This window comes from Protopterus annectens, chromosome 9.part0, assembly GCF_019279795.1.
Source record: "Protopterus annectens isolate FY-2018-M chromosome 9.part0, PAN1.0, whole genome shotgun sequence".
NCBI classification, from domain to species: domain Eukaryota; kingdom Metazoa; phylum Chordata; order Ceratodontiformes; family Protopteridae; genus Protopterus; species Protopterus annectens.
In genome coordinates, this window is record NC_056743.1 from 511222131 (window position 1) to 511242317 (window position 20187).

The window sequence follows — 20187 nt, forward strand, 5'->3', positions numbered from 1 at the left end:
ATGTCTAACTGAAGAATGAAGAGCTATATTTTCAATGACTTGTCAAAAATCAGATAAACTGTTAAGTCATTATCAAATAGGCAAATCACATAGCCATGTCATGTGTATTTCTGCACCTACACTGAAATATAAATTGTCAAGACTGTCCTCGTTTAAAATTTCTCTGTGTGTCATGACTAAGAATGTGAGTAGTTCTAAATGGAGATTTGTCTGAGTGAGAAATATTGCTGAAAGCCACTTTTCAGTGATCACCAAGTGTTGTACATTTTTCTACTGTTGGGCAACTGTGGCATTGGTATATATTATTTAAGTGCGTGTGTGTACAAAGGGGGTGCAGGAAGGAGAGCAGAGAGGCATCACCCTTCTGCACCATCTTACTAATGGTTGCTAACCCTAACCCTGCACCTTAACATGAAAAAACCCTTTCTGCATTACTTCCCCTACACAAGACACACACACACACACACACACACACACACACACACACACACACACACACACACACACACACACACACACCAACATTCATGCACAATACTAAAACGGGTCCCCATTAGATGAACGAACACTTAAAATGTTGAATACGACATGCTTGACAGCTTTTAAGTGAACGTTCATCTAAGTGAAACCCCAGAATGTCAAAACAAGGAGTTTCAAAAAGTTATAGCTGGCCAGTCATCACAAAGTCAATGGCTAATGTCAGAATGTTCATCCTGTCTAGCCGTTCTTACAGTTCTCCACTGTGGTGTGGTCTCGACGTTCACCCTGTGTAATGTTATCACAGTCGTCCACTGTGGTGCGATCTCAGAGTTGGTATACTTAAGTAGGGAGGTGTGGGGGGAACAGCCCCCCATGTTAGGGGGTGTTGGGGCAAAGCACCCCACTTTATTTTTGTCTGTCAATTTGTTTTTTTTTTTGGGGCAGGATGTTGTAATGGTGTACAGTACATTTTAGCTGTCAGCTGTTGGCTTCGTGACGGCTGGCCAACTATAACTTTTCAAAACTTGTTTTGAAATTCTGGGGTTTTGCTTAGTAAACGTTTGCTTAAAAGCTGTTGAGCATGTTGTACTCAACTTTTAAGCATTCGTTCATCTAATATAGACCCTACTAAAACTGTTGCTTTAAATAACACTTACTCTAACCTGCAATCACTTGCTCAAACACATTCCTAGCCCTAGGACCAACCAACTTACCTATGCATACAAAATGAATAGTCAACATTTTGATACTGCAGTACCCACAGTCGGCATTTGTAACTGCACAATTATGAACAACAACCATGTGTGTGTGTGTGTGTGTGTGTGTGTGTGTGTGTGTGTGTGTGTGTGTGTGTGTGTGTGTGTGTGTGTATCTGTGTGCGTGTATGTGGTCAAAGACTAAGTCATGACACAACAATCAAATGTTCAGTTCCTTCAACAGTACTGGTTTTGTGTTGTGCAAGATCACACAACAGCTGGGATGGGGTATTGGTCCTTTCCCCAGTGCTATGCAATCTTGCATTTAATATATATATATATATATATATATATATATATATATATATATATATATATATATATATATATATATGCACATATGGATTTACTTTTAAATACCGAACTCTGAGAAGATTGAAGAGCACAATACTGAGACCAGAAAGCCAAAACCTGAGAATACTGAAAGTGCAAAACACCGATCCACAAAATACCTCACTGAACGTGTAAACCAAACATACAAATCACTATATCAAAACAGTATTATACAAAAAACAACACTATATACCTGCAAACACATACAAGAACCCTTTACAACATTAGATAACTACCATCTTACCTTTCCTCAGCAAAATGGACTATCAAACCTAATCTAAGTGGGAGGCTGCGGTCCCCATTCCCCTCCAGCTATATATACCAACTCAGGGATTGCACTTCAGTGCAGAGAAGAGCATATACCTTTTCCTTACCTTATTGTACGGCACATACATCCACTACTGCCAGGAGCATACAAAATGTCTTCCATCTTTACTCAGATACTTACTATACAAATTTAAAGGGACATACTGCATTTACAAGCACTAACTACAGTTTTGCTACAGCATTATCAATATTAAGACATTGGCACTTTAAATTTTTAGTTTTCTAATACTCGGCATTCTGAATTTCAGTATTTTGACCTTCGATCTTTTTCACTTTCAGTATTTTTAGGTTTCGGCTTTCCAGTCTCAGTATTGTGGTCTTCAATTTTCTCAGAGTTCAGTATTTAAAAGTAGACTCATATATATATATATATATATATATATATATATATATATATATATATAGTAGCAGTTGTGGGGGCTGGGAGGGGCTTACCCCACTGCAAAAAGCACTTGCTTTCAGGTGTTTTCTTTCTTTAATTTGTACTGTTTGATGGAGTGTGTTTGATCACTTTTTTGCCATCACTTGTTATTTTGAAAAGTTCAACTATATGCTTGTGTACATATGTATACAAAGTGATATAACTCTAGTGCTACTTTGTAACTAATTTTGCTTGCGTGGATGTATTACTGTGGGGAAAAATAGATATGCAATTTATGTAAATTAATGTATATTTATACTAGAGAGCTGCAGTTTACCATAATGCTTGGAATGAAAATGCAAACTCCACAACAACAAAGACTCTAAGAATGAATAAAAACAGACTGAAAATGTTCCAAAACTATATTAAAACAAGCTTTTTGTCTCATTATTGAGACTTTATCAAGGTGGCTAAACCAACACAATTCACAAATAAACACTATACATCGGAGTCACATGATCAATAAAATAATGAATGTTTCAAGGCATTTTATTCAAAACTGCCACAAACTTAATATAATTATTAATACCTGGAAAAATAGTGGAATCTAAAAGGGGTTGACAGTGATATTCTTTACAATCCAAATAGTGAATTAAATCTCCTCCCATCATATCCATGTCAATAAAATCCAAAACATAAATAAATATCTTGCAATTTTTTTAAATTTCAGTGAATGCTTATTCAGAAATAGAATGGACGTGTTCATAAACTCTTTTCTTTAGATTCCTTTTTTACTCCTCCAATATAAAGTGCTTCACATGCTGTGCACCCAGCAGCATACACAATGTGCTTAGATTACAGTTAAAACAATTGGGGGCTTTATAAGCTTTGTCAGTGTAACTGCATAAAAATGAAGGACAAATAGCTATATACCTACACTGACTACAACTGTTATATGAAAATGTGTCATTTTTCCCACTGCCAGACTTGGTGGTAGCTAAATGATATTCCAAAATGCCATTAATATTAAAAATTCCTTTTAATGACAAGTATCGGAATAGCTTCCTTAATCTCCTTAATATTACCATTAGCTGTAAGCATTTTCCACTTGTGCACGTTAGAATCTCTATAGCTGGTGCGTCAATGCTATATGTTAAAAATAAAAGACATACTATGAGAATGCTTGTCATTTTTGTGACCTATCAACTTCATCACATACTGATATTGGACAATATTTGGATTCTCTCTGTTCAAGAAACACTCTTTCACAATTCGTAATTAAATAAATGGGATAGTCTCTGGCCATTTTTTTCTTCACCAACTCTTTGTAACAATCATTAATGCCAGTGGGAAATTTACTAGTTTTCATTGTCTGACCCTTCACCACATTTTTCTTGATGTAAGATGGATATAATAATGATAAAGCCAATAAAAGCGCAGATTAACTTAACTAGAATTCTAAGCACACTGAGTACAGGTATACAACTTGTGAAATATTTTACAATGGAAGAAAAAAGGAGTCTAAAGGAAATTGCTAGCAACATATCCATTCTGTTTTCAATTAAGATGACAAAATGTTTTATATAAGTATTTTCTGAAATTTTAAATTTGTGTAAGATTTTTGTTTTATGTTGTGGATTTTGTTTAAATGGATGTGAGGGAAGGAAATTTAATTATGTGGATTTATCGAGGTATTAATGATTATATTAATTTAAGGTGGTTTTGAATAGGATGCCTTTAAAACATTGATTATTTTATTGAGCAGGTCATTCAAATGTATGTATGGTATTTATTTAATTTTGTTGTTTTAACCAGTCTGATGAAGTCTCAATACTGAGACAAAAGCACTTACTGGCTTGTTTTAATAATGATTTGGGGCCTTTTTTTATTGTTATTATTAATTCTTGTTTCCTTTGTGGTTGTGGAATCTGGCTACATTAATATTTTCATTTATTTTCATTTTAGTGTGGCAGTCCGCACAGCTCAATTGCTTTTTATTAACAATGCTTGGATTGCTATTGTGGAAAACTTACCAAATTATCCAACATTCTCATCAGTGCTTCAAACTCATGCTCCCCCACACGACTCTTCTGCATTGGTCCAAATGTACTTCCAGCCCATCCCACTGATCCAACTCCATGGGGTCGGTACTTCTCTCGGTCCAAATGGATTAAATTTTCAACATCACCAGCACATGAGAGAGCAGACACCTTAAAATAAATTACAAACACAGTTAATTATATGAATGAATCAATGCAGTTATTATTTTTCTAATCTAGGCAACATACCAATTGGTGTTTGGGAAAAGATGTAAACTGCAATCAACATTTTAAGTGGTTCTTTTTTTTTTTTTACAAATCCACTAGTATAGTTAAGCTTGTACTTAACTTATTTATGGCAGAATTTACATTGCTGGGAACACAGGAGGTTAATTTACAAGATTTTGTATTGTAACACAGCAGTCATTTTTTTTACATTCTACTGCTGATCCCATTTGACAATTATGGTATGCATGACTATTTATAGTACCAGGGCCCTTTTGTGTACGTACGTTTGGGCATGTTCATCTCAGTGGTGAAAGCACAGGGCACTTACTGAGCAAGCATGTCCTAGCCCTGATACTACATGTGATAGAATAACCGACCCAGACTCTAATGACTATCATTACTGTAGTGGTCAACCCTGTCTTCCTCCACCTGAAAGAGTAAGCCAGTGGAACAAATGCTTTCTCAACCTCCTTGTTAGGGGTCCTTCAGCTCTTGGATCATTAACTGATCCTCGGTCATCTTGACTGCAGACAGAGATTTATCCCTCTGCACCAAGAAGACAACTGTACACCAGCATGTCACAATTTGTCATCAGTACCAAATATATACAACAAGATCCTGCAGAAACAGTACAGAAATGTCAGTAAGACTCTACAAGATACAGCATGAGTGAGAAGACAATGGCAACAGGTGTGACCTACTAATATCTTTAGAAATGTCAGTAAGACTCTACAAGATACAGCATGCGTGAGAAGACAATGGCAACAGGTGTGACCTACTAATATCTTTAGAAATGTCAGTAAGACTCTACAAGATACAGCATGCATGAGAAGACAATGGCAACAGGTGTGACCTACTAATATCTTTAGAAATGTCAGTAAGACTCTACAAGATACAGCATGCGTGAGAAGACAATGGCAACAGGTGTGACCTACTAATATCTTTACAAATGTCAGTAAGACTCTACAAGATACAGCATGCGTGAGAAGACAATGGCAACAGGTGTGACCTACTAATATCTTTACAAATGTCAGTAAGACTCTACAAGATACAGCATGCGTGAGAAGACAATGGCAACAGGTGTGACCTACTAATATCTTTAGAAATGTCAGTAAGACTCTACAAGATACAGCATGTGTGAGAAGACAATGGCAACAGGTGTGACCTACTAATATCTTTAGAAATGTCAGTAAGACTCTACAAGATACAGCATGCGTGAGAAGATAATGGCAACAGGTGTGACCTACTAATATCTTTGAGGCAGGTAACTAGGGACATGCATTATTGTTTAAACAAGGCCTTGGCACATGTCTGTTCTTTGTTGGTAGAAATATATGCCAGAAGCTACTTAATATTGAGAGAGGAAACACTATCACTGTAGCAGCAGTTTGATTTAAGGCAACTAAGAGCAATAGACTCACTTACCAGGAGGATGTGGACAAGGCTCTAAGCCCATGAAGACTGTTCTACTAAACAGAGCAATATAACTATTATAAAGCTTCAAAATTTAGAAGATTAATAAAAATGTACAAAATATATCTCTGAATACAAGGTACAGATATTATTTGTACCTTTTCTCCAACATGTTTGAGTGACTATCAGACTTCCCTCCCAATGCAAGTGTCATACAGCCCTTTCAATCCCCCATGAGATGACAGACCTATGGCCCATTCATTCTTCCCATGGGTGAGATCCAGGAAACAGAGATTAGAGCCATCACTTATTAGAGGTGCAAGAGATTTTGCTCCTTGTATTCATAACCCTACTGCACATGTCCTGTTGAGCATCTGCAGTAAACCCCCTACTGCAGTAATTCTATTCCTAATGCTCCCAGCATTGTGCTTAAGTATCTTAATAATTTAGGCTGAGTCAAAGGTGCCACACAGCAGGCCTTGGTTTAGACTGATGCCTTCTGTTAGTGAAGGGGTAAGAGTGCAACTGAGAAAACTACTGTTGTGCTTGATCTGCTGATACAGCAGTACTAAGGTTCTAGCACCCAATATAAGAGGAGTTTATCATTCTTAGTTAAATCAGTATACGCCATGTTCTTAGTATACAATCAGTGGTGTATTTACATTAGGAAGAGGAAAGCAGAGTTGTTTCTGTGCTGGATATAAGAAGAAATGATGTAAGCAGGACCACTGATTCATGCTACACTGAATACATAGCATCTAAACAAAACAAACACATGATGAAAAGCACTAACATTGCACACAAAACAAAAATAAATAACCTCCACTCCCCAAATCCCCATGTGGGGGGCTTCTTCCTCACACATTTTACTTGATTTTACAGTCAAACAACTGCAGAGAGAGGGTAGACACCTCACTAATGAAACATTCCAGTGCTAAGCCCTAATGCAGCCATTTCCCTGCTGGTGGTCTCCCTTTCTGATTCAGTGTGCAAAAGCACCACAGTGTACCATCTCTTAAGGCTTGCTGCATGCTAGGCATTCCGTGGGAGTGACCTATGCCAATTACCTTGTGCTCTCCCAGGGAAAGCCTGCCATACGGCATTTACACAGCCAAGAATTTCAGAGTATCTCTTGGTTGCATAAATCACCACCACTGGACGAGTAAAATAACTTGGGCAAATGTTTGCATTCACACATTACTTTCATAAGGGGAGGTCTCTTTACAGGTAACTGTTAGAGAGTTTAGCTTACAGGTAGTGGTGGTGTGTGTGTGTGTGTGTGTGTGTGTGTGTGTGTGTGTGTGTGTGTGTGTGTGTGTATGTGTGTGTGTGTGTGTGTGTGTGTGTGTGAATGTGTGTATATGGCTGAGTGTCAGTGTCTGGGAAAGGGTGCATGCATGTGCCTACCTGTTTGGTCACAGTAGCAGGACTAGTTAGGAGAGATAGGTAAGGTTGGTGTGTGTGCATGTATTAGTGAATAGGTAAGAGTATCTGTCAGTATAATCAGGTGATGTGCAATTATTTATGATTAGTGTCTGGGTGTGTAAGTAGAGCCGTGGTGGTGCAGTGGTAGCGTTGTCGCCTCACAGCAAGAGGTTCTCCCGTTCGATTCTCGGCTGGAGTGCCTTCTGTGTGGAGTCTGCATGTCCTTCCCGCGGTCAAGTAGTGTTCGAAAGACATGCATGAATGGGCATGCCTTCATTGAAGGTTGGGCATTGAGCTGGCATCTCGGCACCATAAAAAATCTACTGCCAATCATTAGCAGACCAAAGTTCCGCTGTGGCGACCCCTAACCGGGAAAAGCTGAAAGAAGAACAAAAAGTGTCTGGGTGTGTAAGTCTGTATATGTGAGTGAAAGTGTGACTGTATGCTGCGTTTGTGTGTATGCTTATGTGTGTGTGTGTGTGTGTGTGTGTGTGTGTGTGTGTGTATTTAGGGGGTTGGTGGCTGCCACATCTCTAAACCAATAACCCAATCCTGCAGTACTTGGGAAAAAACACTAGATACCAGGGACACTTACCACCAATAATGATGACTTTCCTCATTGTGGCTAACATGTCTCTGAACTGCATTTCTTACAGTTGCAGAAACTGCTACTTTTGGCTGAAGCTGTTTCCAAGAGTGCAGAGCAATCTTTTTGAATACTGCCTATCATACCTCTCAGCCTGCACACATTAAAATTGTTACAAAGTCCCTTGAAAAGTAGGTACATCAAGCCAAAAATGTGTACATCTAATTAGCATAACATGTGAATAACAAATAGCACATCTCTCTTCCCATTTCCAGTAGGAAAATGGGGTACTACTCAGAAACATGTTTAAAAAACAGAGAGTGATAAAAATGATGGACAAATATAAGCACATTAACAAATTGCATGAAGGGGTAAATCAAGCCCCAAAATAGTGACATGCCACCAAAAACAGGTACATCTAATGCAGGGGTAAATCAGGCCCAAAAATAGTGACATGCCACCAAAAACAGGTACATCTAATGCAGGGGTAAATCAAGCCCAAAACTAGTGACATGCCACCAAAAACAGGTACATCTAATGCAGGGGTAAATCAGGCCCAAATATAGTGACATGCCACCAAAAACATGTACATCTAATGCAGGGGTAAATCAAGCCCAAAAATAGTGACATGCCACCAAAAACAGGTACATGTAATGCAGGGGTAAATCAGGCCCCAAAATAGTGACATGCCACCAAAAACAGGTACATCTAATGCAGGGGTAAATCAGGCCCAAAAATAGTGACATGCCACCAAAAACAGGTACATCTAATGCAGGGGTAAATCAGGCCCAAAAATAGTGACATGCCACCAAAAACAGGTACATCTAATGCAGGGGTAAATCAGGCCGGAAGAATAGGTATGTTCTTCCAGACCAGGGACAGTTCAGAAGTCTGTTGTCAATGGTTCCCTTTCCCAGTGTGCAACATTTCACTGCAGAAAAAAATGGCTGTAGTACATGTACTAGGAACAGGTGACAGGAGAAGCATTACCAACAACCTGTTTGTGTTGGACAGTACAGCAATTCATGCAATAGTTAGAATGTTAACAGGAGTTAGAATGGTGCTCTGTAATGCCCCTTTGTAATAACATACAGGAAAATGTAGTTATGTCTCAGTAATGATAGCACCACTCACAGAAGGTACCAATTTACAGTACCACTTCACTTTTGTTTTACTATCCATTACATATCTTGATAATATTCACACTTCAAAGAACTTACGGCAAACCAATAACTCTTCTGGCTAAACACTCCTCAGAATGGACAGCAGTGTAATACTTGTGTTGCCCTTCAGGCACTGTAATCCTGCAGCAATGTGTATTTATATAAACAGGCATTCCCCTTCCAGTTAATGAGAATAAATGGACCTCAGCTGCTGCTACATTTGGTCCATTGCAATCTTGCAAAAAATGTAAACTAAAATCTGTGAAAAGAGTGGAAATTACTTATCCAAAAGTACTGCTTTGAAGGCAGCTATAGGTAGTTACTAAGCATATGATCCCAGAGACCATTAAGGAGCCTAGTTCAGCTTCTAAAATGCCCCAAATCACTGTCTGGTTGAGTGCATTACTGAAGGTCTCACAGTAGGCAAACAGAAGCTGAGGGAATTAAACCCTGTACCACAGGAAGAAGCTTGTTAACGGCTCATAACCTTAATCATCTGCTCTAGCTAGTTTCTCCATCACACATCTTATGAAGTATAAAAACCTTATAAAGTCCACAGTACCCAGAAGCAGTGCATTGTACAATAACCCTTCACAAATCAATTCATAACATTCACAAAGTATATCACAGTTCACACACATACACATGCGCGGGAACGCACGCGCACACACACACACACACACACACACACACACACACACACACACACACACACACGCACACACACACACACACACACACACACACTACTACTACTACAGAAGCAAATTACATTGTATTTGACAGCTTTTTAAGTCTTTTTAATATTCTAATTCTGCTCCAAGCCTCCCTTCCTTCTATTCCTGTCTTCAGCTATCTCATATCATCTTGAATGCCTCCTTCATCACCATCCATCCTAGTGATCTGATCTTTGGAAACACAACTCTTTTCATGAAAATGTACTTTCAGAGATGTGGAAAGTATTTACTGGTTTCTTACATTCTGCTGCCTGTGCACCATTCCTGCTCAGGGGTCTCCCTGACATTTGCCTAAGATGATATAATATGTTCCTATTATGTTTCCATGTCTTAAATAGGTTCATAGGTAAGTACAACACTAGCTGCCCTTGTGGGCCATTTTAAAATTAACCAACTTCTCTTTTTGTGCTCAAATTCACCTATCCCATTTGGTTAGAGACTGGCCTTACCCATCCCATGGCTGATAATTATATATTACCCCTAATGAGAATACCTGGGATAATACCATAGATAATTTGAGGAGACCCATGCATAGGATAAAGCACTTATGAGCTGCTCTGTCTATTAGTAGTACAGGGGTAGTTCTGGGGAAGATTTTCTGTTTCCCATACATAAATCCAAGTTGCGCTTGAATATGGATTGGGATGAACTTTTTTTATGTGGATGAGGAGTCTGTTCCAGAGTAGTGGTATCCTCTGCGAGATATACCTGTCCCTCCAAACTATGCTGTTAATGTCACAGAAGAGGTTTAGATCCCTAGACGGATTATCTCTGATGACATCTGACCTGCTGATGTGCAGTAAATCCATCAGTATTGGGTTGAAGGATGCCTTGTATGACAGACATAGGTCACCCCTTAACAGTTTGTAAGAGACCGAGTATAGAGACAGGGCTTTTAATCAGTCCATGTAGAACATGTTGTTTAGGGCTTGTATCATTTTAGTAAGGTACCTCTGTAGGTGTTCCAGTTGTTGCAGGTGTCTGGACAGATACATGACAAATGTGGCATTATATTCACTGATTGGCCTAATGAGGGCTATGTAAATGGGAAAAATTACATCCCTAGATCTAGAGATAATCCCTTTGTTTATAAACTGTGCAATATAGAAGGACTTTCTTGCAAAAATGGACACATATTTGTCAAAAGTTAGGTCACTGTTCACATAAGTTCTGAAATCCTGAGCAAATGGGTCAACTTTCAGGAGCATATTGACCAGGTAGTTTCCTGCAGTAGATAACTTCCAAAAGTATACAATAATGCATTGATGGCATTTAGTTTGGTGGTCCATGATTTTGGCACTGAGCATTATTTGGGACAAACCTTCCTGCAGTATAGCTAAGTCAATTGGGGATTCAATGACTGCTCCTAGCTTGCAGTCATCTGCAAACTCAGTCAGTCAGAGCCTTTTGGTATTGGCTTTTACTTCAGAAAAGTAGATACCAAACACAAGAAGTACCAACACAGAACCCTGGGGATTCTACTGGTGACTGGGTCTTTGTGGAGGTAACTTCCCCTATTTTGATTTCCTGCATCCTATCTATAAGCCATTTGGAAATCCAGTAAGTGATATAGGGGTTTATTCCCAGTTTATTTAAATGGTCTCCAGTGAGGAAAAACCTTTTCCCCTACATCTTCCACACTTGGTTGGTGATACTCCTTTGGAGTCCTTCTATCAGCCTAATGTCCATTTCTCTTTGTGGCCTCCAGATCTGTATGCAACACTTAAGCTGTGGCTTGACCAGAACCTAGTATACTGTAGCTAGAGCAAACACTTTTTCTCCAGAGTCTCTGCCTGTCAGAATACATCCCGTCATTCTCTTTGTTGTCACTGTGGCCCCTTCACTCTGCTCATACTAGTCTGAGGGTCTACATTAGATCATCGAAATGGCAGAATTTCGATTGATCTAATATCGAACCCAATATCGCAAATGCTGAAAACAGCAAAGCTGCACAAAACCGAATTCTTTCCTAGGGAAGCAATTCAGTTGGCCGTTGTTGTGGCTTCACTGTTTTCAGCGATGCAGTGGAAAGTTACAGGTTGGGTTAAGGTAAGTGTGTGATTGTGCGGACGTTCAGGTTAGGGCGCGGGTTGGGTGAGTTAGGGTTAGGGTGCGGGTCAGGTAAGTGTGCGATTGTGACAGAATATGGGGTTAGGGGCAGGTTAAGTGAGTTAGAGTTAGGGCACGGGTGAGGTGAGTGTGCGATAATGGGAATTTGGGGTTAGGGGTGGGTTAAGTGAGTTAGTGTTAGGGCACAGGTGAGGTGAGTGTGCGACAGTGACGGACCTTAGGGTTAGGGTCTGGGTTAAGGTAAGTGGATAGATAGCAGTGTATGTGCAGTGTCGTGTAGGGTTAGATGTAACTTTTAAATATATGTGTGTGGATTGCTGCTTTTTAGTGTGCTTGTGGTGTGTGTGTGTTTCTCGGAGCAGCAAATTGTTTTCCCTGGGAAATAATTTGCTGTTTTGAGGTTTTGATATTGTTAGGGTTCGGGTTTTGCAGTTCAACATTACGGCATTTGATAATGAGCCATTTCGATGATCTGATATAGACCCGTAGTCTGATCCAGAAGCAATCCACTCGCTTTCATTCTTTTTCTACTCCGTCATAATTAGTGCCACTCCTTCCCTTGCCATTACCTCTTTCTGTACTTCCATTTCCTTCCCCTTTCCTTCCCTTGCCATTACCTCTTTCTGTACTTCCATTTCCTTCCCCTTTCCTTCCCTTGCCATTACCTCTTTCTGTACTTCCATTTCCTTCCCCTTTCCTTCCCTTGCCATTACCTCTTTCTGTACTTCCATTTCCTTCCCCTTTCCTTCCCTTGCCATTACCTCTTTCTGTACTTCCATTTCCTTCCCCTTTCCTTCCCTTGCCATTACCTCTTTCTGTACTTCCATTTCCTTCCCCATTCCTTCCCTTGCCATTACCTCTTTCTGTACTTCCATTTCCTTCCCCTTTCCTTCCCTTGCCATTACCTCTTTCTGTACTTCCATTTCCTTCCCCTTTCCTTCCCTTGCCATTACCTCTTTCTGTACTTCCATTTCCTTCCCCTTTCCTTCCCTTGCCATTACCTCTTTCTGTACTTCCATTTCCTTCCCCTTTCCTTCCCTTGCCATTACCTCTTTCTGTACTTCCATTTCCTTCCCCTTTCCTTCCCTTGCCATTACCTCTTTCTGTACTTCCATTTCCTTCCCCTTTCCTTCCCTTGCCATTACCTCTTTCTGTACTTCCATTTCCTTTCCCTTTTCTTCATAAAGGCTGAGATGAGGTCCTTATATGATAGTTCTGTTTTTTCTTTTCCACCCATACTAAGCTTTTCTAGATATGTTGCTTTCTTTCCTTTTTTGCTATGAAGTAACAGCTGTTGTTCCCCATCTTGACCCATTCAGCCAGCTCCCTTTTTACATAGGCCTTTGGTGCCCTCACAACTTCCTTTGTTGCTGCTTTGCTGGCCTCTATGTACTTGCTGTACCTCCTTTACCTTACCACCCAACCCTTGCAGATTCTCTGTGCCCTGACTTCTACCCTAACTACTAGCCTTATATTTGTACATAACCACACTGGCCTTTTCCTCTCTCGCTCTCTCTCTCTCTGTTTTTGTATCTTCCTCCAACCATTGTCACAGCTCTAAAGTACTTGATCCCTGAACATTTTCAAAACGTTTTCAACCCCTCAGGTTGCCTTTATGTTCATAATATATTTGGGACCCTCACCCCCAGTCAGCACTAACCAATTTCCTAAGGTCCCACACCATCAGCCTTGTGGAATCTTACTCTTCTCCAGACTCTAAAGCACACAGTGGTATGATTAGTGCTGGCTGATGGTGTCTTCCCATTAACATCACTGACCGTCAGGTTATGACCTCATTAAGAATTCTATTCTTCCTAATAGAGTCTTGCACCAGCTGTCTGAATCCCTGCTGGTCAAAGACAATAAACAGTTCCCATCTCCGTCACTAACCTGGACCACACAATTTACAAGTCTTTTCTGACAGTTTTAGATCTCCCTGTGTAGTGCACTAGTCCTCCTATCCCGCTCCTTAATCTTCCTCCAAGTCCTTCATTCTCCTCCTCTGATGTAGCTGGGGCTGACACATTGTAATGCTGCGCTACAAATCTCCTATTTTTGTTACTGTAACCTCCATGGTCTCCCTAGGTTTGACTCTGCCCTATCTCTTGCCTCCATTCATGGGGTAGTGTTCCCTCTCCTCCTCGATTTAGCATTTGATGCCTTCACCTTATGTATATTGTGACCTTTTTATTTCCTCGTCTCATTTTTAAACAGTCTCTATCATGACACCTCCATGTCATACTCCTACTTGTCATTGGCTCATCTTGCACTACTAATAACCAATAACCACTCTCCCTTCTTCAATCACTGCTTGCATTTCTTCCATTTTTGTACCTACATTACTTACACTATATTGGACTACTATTCAGCTATGGGACAAGTGAGCTTTCTGTTGTTTATTCCTCTATTTTTGCATCTGCTCTTGTTACCTGAGAATATATCTATCATTTAGGTTTCTGCAACAGCTTGTTCCATCTTAGTTTAAAGGTGCATATGCAAAGGCATACCTTTCCAACCTGCTACCCTTTCTGGGCTAACATGGACTTGTTCCCTGGCATAGGACTGGTCTGTCTGTGAGACTTCCTTTCATTTCACTGCTAGTCCCAAGTTCTTTGCCTTTGCGTGCTGTGTACAGCTACTGATTCGATTTCCTCATCCACTCCTTCTTTACTGCACTGGTTACTGGACACAAGTAACATTTCTAAAAATGTTACCCCCATCTCCTTGCTCTCACATCTCTTTGACACTTTAGAAAAAAAAACATAACGCCAAACTGCAATAAATGCTTAAAAACAATAAACGACACAGAAGTGCTTATACTTTGTTACACTCGCAAGATCTAAATTCTCAGTCTCTCTGACACTTCTCTGGCCTTGCCCGCTACCACTTCATCATCCCCTCTCAGACCATTATTACTTTTATGCATAACAATATACAGCCATTTCTCCACCTTAGTGACCACCTCAGTCATTTCTTCATGTCCTAATGACTCTGAACTCAGAGAACACTTTCACTATAACCTGGCTTCTCTGCTGTCCCTTGTGTCAAGACTCTTAATTTCCTTAGTGACAGAGCATCAGATTATCAAAACCCGTTTCTCTTTCCTTATACTCCATCCCCCACCTCCTTCACTATCTGTTCCACATCATAACCCTCCTACCTGTACTGTTGACCCCCCCTTTCACCTCATCCTGCCTCATGTCCCTGCTGGCTGCCACTCCTTCTGTACTGCCCTTGATTTTCAAGTTCTGGTCCTTCTGTATTCTTTCTACAAGCTCTGCCCACTATTAGCCACTCCCCCATATTATTATCTCAGTACCTTCATCGTCTTGGTGGTGTGTGAATAAGCACGTGTGTGTGCATCCTGTAAGGACTGCTATCCCATTAAGGATTAGTTCTCTGTCCTGTGCCCACAGTTTGCAGGAACAGACTTCCACTCTCCAATCTCCCACCATCTTAACATGATAAAGAGGGCTTTTGAGAAGTGAATGGGCATTTAACAAGTACCAGATGAGTTAACTACTTAATTAGCAGGAAAGCAGTTAACAGCAATCCTGCTTTAACAACCATGAAAAACATGTACCAGACATTCTGTATTCTAGAAAGAGGTGCAGCTAACTAAGATGGCTGTCTCTTAAGCTGGTGCCCCCCCCCCCCACTGGAAAAAAAAACTTGAAGAACAAAAAAAGAAAAAATATATTTTTTTGTATTTTCTTTTAAGCTGTAGCAAGCAGGTGTTACAGCTTATACTACACATGGAGTGCTACATACAGTGCTCAGTTTTAACAACAAAGGCAATTAAAGCAGTGAATTGCAGTATGCAATGAAGAGAAATTGAGATCAGCCAATCAGGATCCTTAACACTTTGCACCCAGGGAGGCTGCCCACTTTCCCCCACCCTAGCTACGCTACTGATTCTAAATAGGGTGTCCTACATATACTCTCATCTTAACTTATTGGACTTGAAGTAACAGGCAATCAATCAACAACTCTGCCTTAGTCCCACTTGAGAAATTAAAAACTTATATCTGAATATGTATGTATATGTCTATAGACATGCTTACATAGTTAACTATACAAATACAAAATAGGTTGCTTCAGTGTAGTCCATATATGCCTAGGTCACATCAAAAGGTAAACAAGTAAAAACTAAAACACTATAGGGCTAAAATAATATTTCTTAGTATATGCTTTTAAATAATATACAGTAACTTTAAAACAGAAATTAAATGTACAAAACCTATGATGCTAAATTATTGTACAATCAACTGGTCTACATGATACCCATATCTGAAATAAAACAAAGTTTTAAACCAACAATCTAAACTGAAAACCAACAAATCCCTAATTAGTCATTAATTCAAAAGTTAAGGAAGTAAACAAAATAATATGCCTTAAGCTATATTTAAAATAGTAAAGACAAAATATAAATCAATAATTAAATGTAAAATATCTACAGATTGAAACCTGTGTATTGTCAGTCTGTAATTGCAACTAGAAGTGCAATTCAATAGCTGAAAGCAGTTGTGAACCAAAATCTTTTATTAAGTAATTAATTAATTAATCAACTTAATTTAATAAAACAATCAGACAATGTCATTTGAAGCTGAAGAACAGCTTATTATAGCTCATTCCCTTTCTGCTGATGCAATACTACATTTATTCCTAACTCCTCCTGCTCTGTAGCAATGCGGCAATACGGTTGTAATTGTAGAGGTGTGGTACTACATACCCAACAACTGAGAAACAGTGCATGTTGTGGCAAAGGTATATATAGATTAGTAAGACACGGTTGGCACTCCTGTTAGTGGCTTGAAAGAGTGATGGTATTCCTAACATTCTATTTCCTATGTATTATGAATTAAACATTTTTTTACTTCATTTACTTCATTTTACTTCATATAGTGAGTGTTTGGCATAATGGTTAAGCTGTTTGCCTTACAGATACAAGGTACAGGGTTTGATTCTCATATGGGGAAACTGGCTATGCCTAAAATGTCCCTCAAGGGTAGTTAGCCTAGTACTAATCTATGAACCTATGAAATGCATAGTGATGAAAAAACTAAATTTATTAAAATCAATATTTATATCAAATACAGGCCTACGTATATTGCCACCAAAACACATTATGCTGATATATGAATGCATGCAAGTGTCTGCAAACACCATGCGTGCATACATACATGTGTCCTATCTACTGTGTACACATAGACAGACAAATTAGCAGCACTGAGGCTAAGAAGCAAAAAAAAAAAAAAAGAAGATTCTGAGTGACTATACTAACTAGACTAAATTCCACTATTTCAAAAATGTTTCCTCTGGTATTAAGATGACAGAAGCATTTACTAAATGGGATCTATTTCTCTGTATGTTTTGGGTGGATGACACCTAATATTCCAGTCAAGAGTCTACACTGAAACAGTGAAACTTATCTAGCCAGCTGGTAGAAAAATCTCATTTAGAACTTGGTGCTCATTTCAAGTCAAAATGTCCCACTGCTTCAGTTTAAACAGACGTCTCCAGAGGGCTCTGAACTAGTAGCAGAGCACAGCTGTATATGACTGCTGAATATGGGATACAGTTACTTGGTATATTTACAGCTCAAGATCTAAGCTGCACTCATATTGATCAAGTTTGTACATAGTCTTGTGTCTCCCACCTATGATCCAGTCGTTTAATGTACATTCCTTACACAATTATACTACAGAGTTCCACAAATGATGTATACTGAAAGCTAGCATTTCAAGGGGTAGTGACCTTGGTGTTTATTCTGTGATTGGGGGTAAGGTAATGCGCATGTGTGTGGTTAGAGAATCTCAGGCTTGAACCCGGTATCCTGGGTGCAGGTAACAAGAGCCTGAATTCCCTACCCACCACCATTTGTGAAACTTTTGCAGGTTTTTGCCTCATATTTTGTTCTATTCTGTTCCTCATAAAATCTGTGGTTTCTGAATTTTTAATTCCTTAAATAGTTGATGGTGCAGTGGTAGCATTGTTGCCTCACAGCTAGAGATTCTCTGGTTTGATTCTTGGCTGTGGTGCCTTCTGTGTGGAGTCTGCATGTCCTCCCTGTGTTTGTTTGTGGGTTTGCTCTGGTGTCCTCCCATGTTACAAAGACATGTGTCTACAGTATTTCTCCCTGGGCCTATGCTGAAAATTGGCTTTCGTTCAACATCAGACTTTCCTGGTTAACAAATGTTAAATAAATAAAGTTGACAGGCACTGGAATTTCAAACTTCATATTCTTCAGAAAGTACATAGTAACACAAAACCCTTTATTCTACCAATTTTCTAAGTTTATAAGATGAATATTTGAAATTTGTCCCTATTTTTGGGACTGTATTCCCCCATTATTGGCTTCATCTGGGTTTTTTTGTGCTAAGGTTGAGAGCTATGGTGAGAACTGAATTCACTGAATATGCTTGAGGGCTGTAGTCCCCCATTACTGGCTTTGTCCAGGTGTTTTGTGCTAAGAGGTTGACAGCTATGGTGAGAACTGAATTCACTAAATGGTAGCCATTTAAGTTTCAGTCTTCCTCTCTTTCATAAAATAGCTGATTTGGCATAGTGGTATGTTGTTCTGACTGTTTTGCACAGGGTCCTGGGTTCAAGTCTAGACAATTAATGGATGGTGGTAACACAGCATTTTATATTAGCAACTTACCAAGATTATACAAGCAATGTTTAACATATGTCCCTGTTTTTTTGGGCTTTTGTCCCCCCCCAATAAATTTTGGCTTTTTTCAGATTTCTTATGCTGTGAAGTTGAGAGATGCAGTTGAGTGTCGAGTAGATTTTACAAGGAGCTGAGAGCTGCAGAGGAAGAGAAGTTTAGTGCTGCTTATGCTGAGTCTACTTGCATTGTTAATAGTGCAACAGGTAGTATAATTGCTTTTGATGCAGAAGGCTGTGGGTTCTACTTCCACAGGGGGTGGATGCTTCTGTACTGAGAATGTCCTCTTTCGCAAAGATACAGGCACTTTATTTGCATATGAAACAATGAAATATAAAGTTGTTTGCTAGCAGCAACCTCTTCATTAGTTACAGATCTCTTTAATGTGGAATTATTGCGATGACTTTTACTTCTGCAGGGATTGTTCATATTTACTGATACTTGTGGATTGTAGAGGTTTGAGTAGACTTTTATGATGGAAATGTTCTCAATTGGGCAGTTTTGTTATGATTGGTGCATGCATTTTGTTTCATTGTTTACTGGAAAAATGTTCAAAACAATAAATTTAAAACACCCTCTAACAACTGTACTGTATAATACAAGGAATATAATTTAATACAATCAGGAAGGTGTATCACACAACACATGTATGTCTTATGTGCAAGGGGCCTATCATTTGAAAACAGCCCAAAGTTAATCTTTATACTAGCCAAATGTAATTTCTTTGAATGTGGATTTCAATGCTGTTTCAATGAATGTGAGTTTCAAGGGCAGAAAAGTTTTAATGCTAAGTCTATTTTCATTGTGAGACTGCATTGCATTGTTTAGCAGATGTCTTAGTGTGTGTGCTGTAAAATGCAAAATAAACTTTCAGATGAAATCCAAATCATCGTAGAAGTAAAGCAGTATGCACATTACAGTGTTTATGGTAAATGGGGTGAAATAGCCAAGTAATGGGACATTGGAATGGCTGCAGGGGGGAGGCTCCATTTGACCATGATTTTGTGAGGGGGAAGGGTGGCAAACTCAAAGACAACCCCGGCTGAACTATACTTCTCAACTGTCCAGATTTTCACAGAATGAATAGATTTTTGCTTCTTATTTTTGGTTTATTCCTCATAAAAGTTGTGTTTTTCTGGCAAATCATTTAGGAATTAAGTCACTAATAATGACAGACATTGAGTTTCAGACTTCATAACCTTCAGAAAAATGCATGCTAAAGCAAGACCTGTTATTCTATCAACTAAGTTTATACAAGAGCAATTTTTAGTGCTGTTTGTATGTTCCCCCAATATATCTGACCATGTCCAGATTTCCTGCATTAACAGGTTGAAAGGTAAATGCAAATAAATTGCTTTATAGAATTAGGCATATCCAAACCTCTCAACTGTCCCCGATTTTGGCTCAAAATGTTGCTCTCCCTCTAATAATCCCTCCACAAAATGGCAATTTTGGAAGAAAATGTGGAGGGTTTACAATTAATAAATAACTGTAATAATCAGAGTTATAGATTACTTTTATTTCAGAAATGCATGTAGATTTGTTTATTTGGTCAGCTGCTCAAGTTAACAGTACTAATATTAAAAAAGTGTCCTTT

The 20187-nt window shown here is 39.1% G+C and overlaps 1 protein-coding gene across 2 annotated transcripts in view; it reads right to left on the reverse strand.

Annotated features, from left to right (window-relative positions):
• ADD2 (adducin 2) overlaps positions 1-20187 on the reverse strand; it is a 906318-nt gene that overhangs the window by 186004 nt on the left and 700127 nt on the right. For both annotated transcript variants that reach the window (XM_044083076.1, XM_044083077.1), the window contains exon 9: positions 4290-4466. In XM_044083076.1, coding sequence (XP_043939011.1) covers positions 4290-4466 — 177 coding nt within the window. The remainder of the gene's footprint in view (positions 1-4289; positions 4467-20187) is intronic.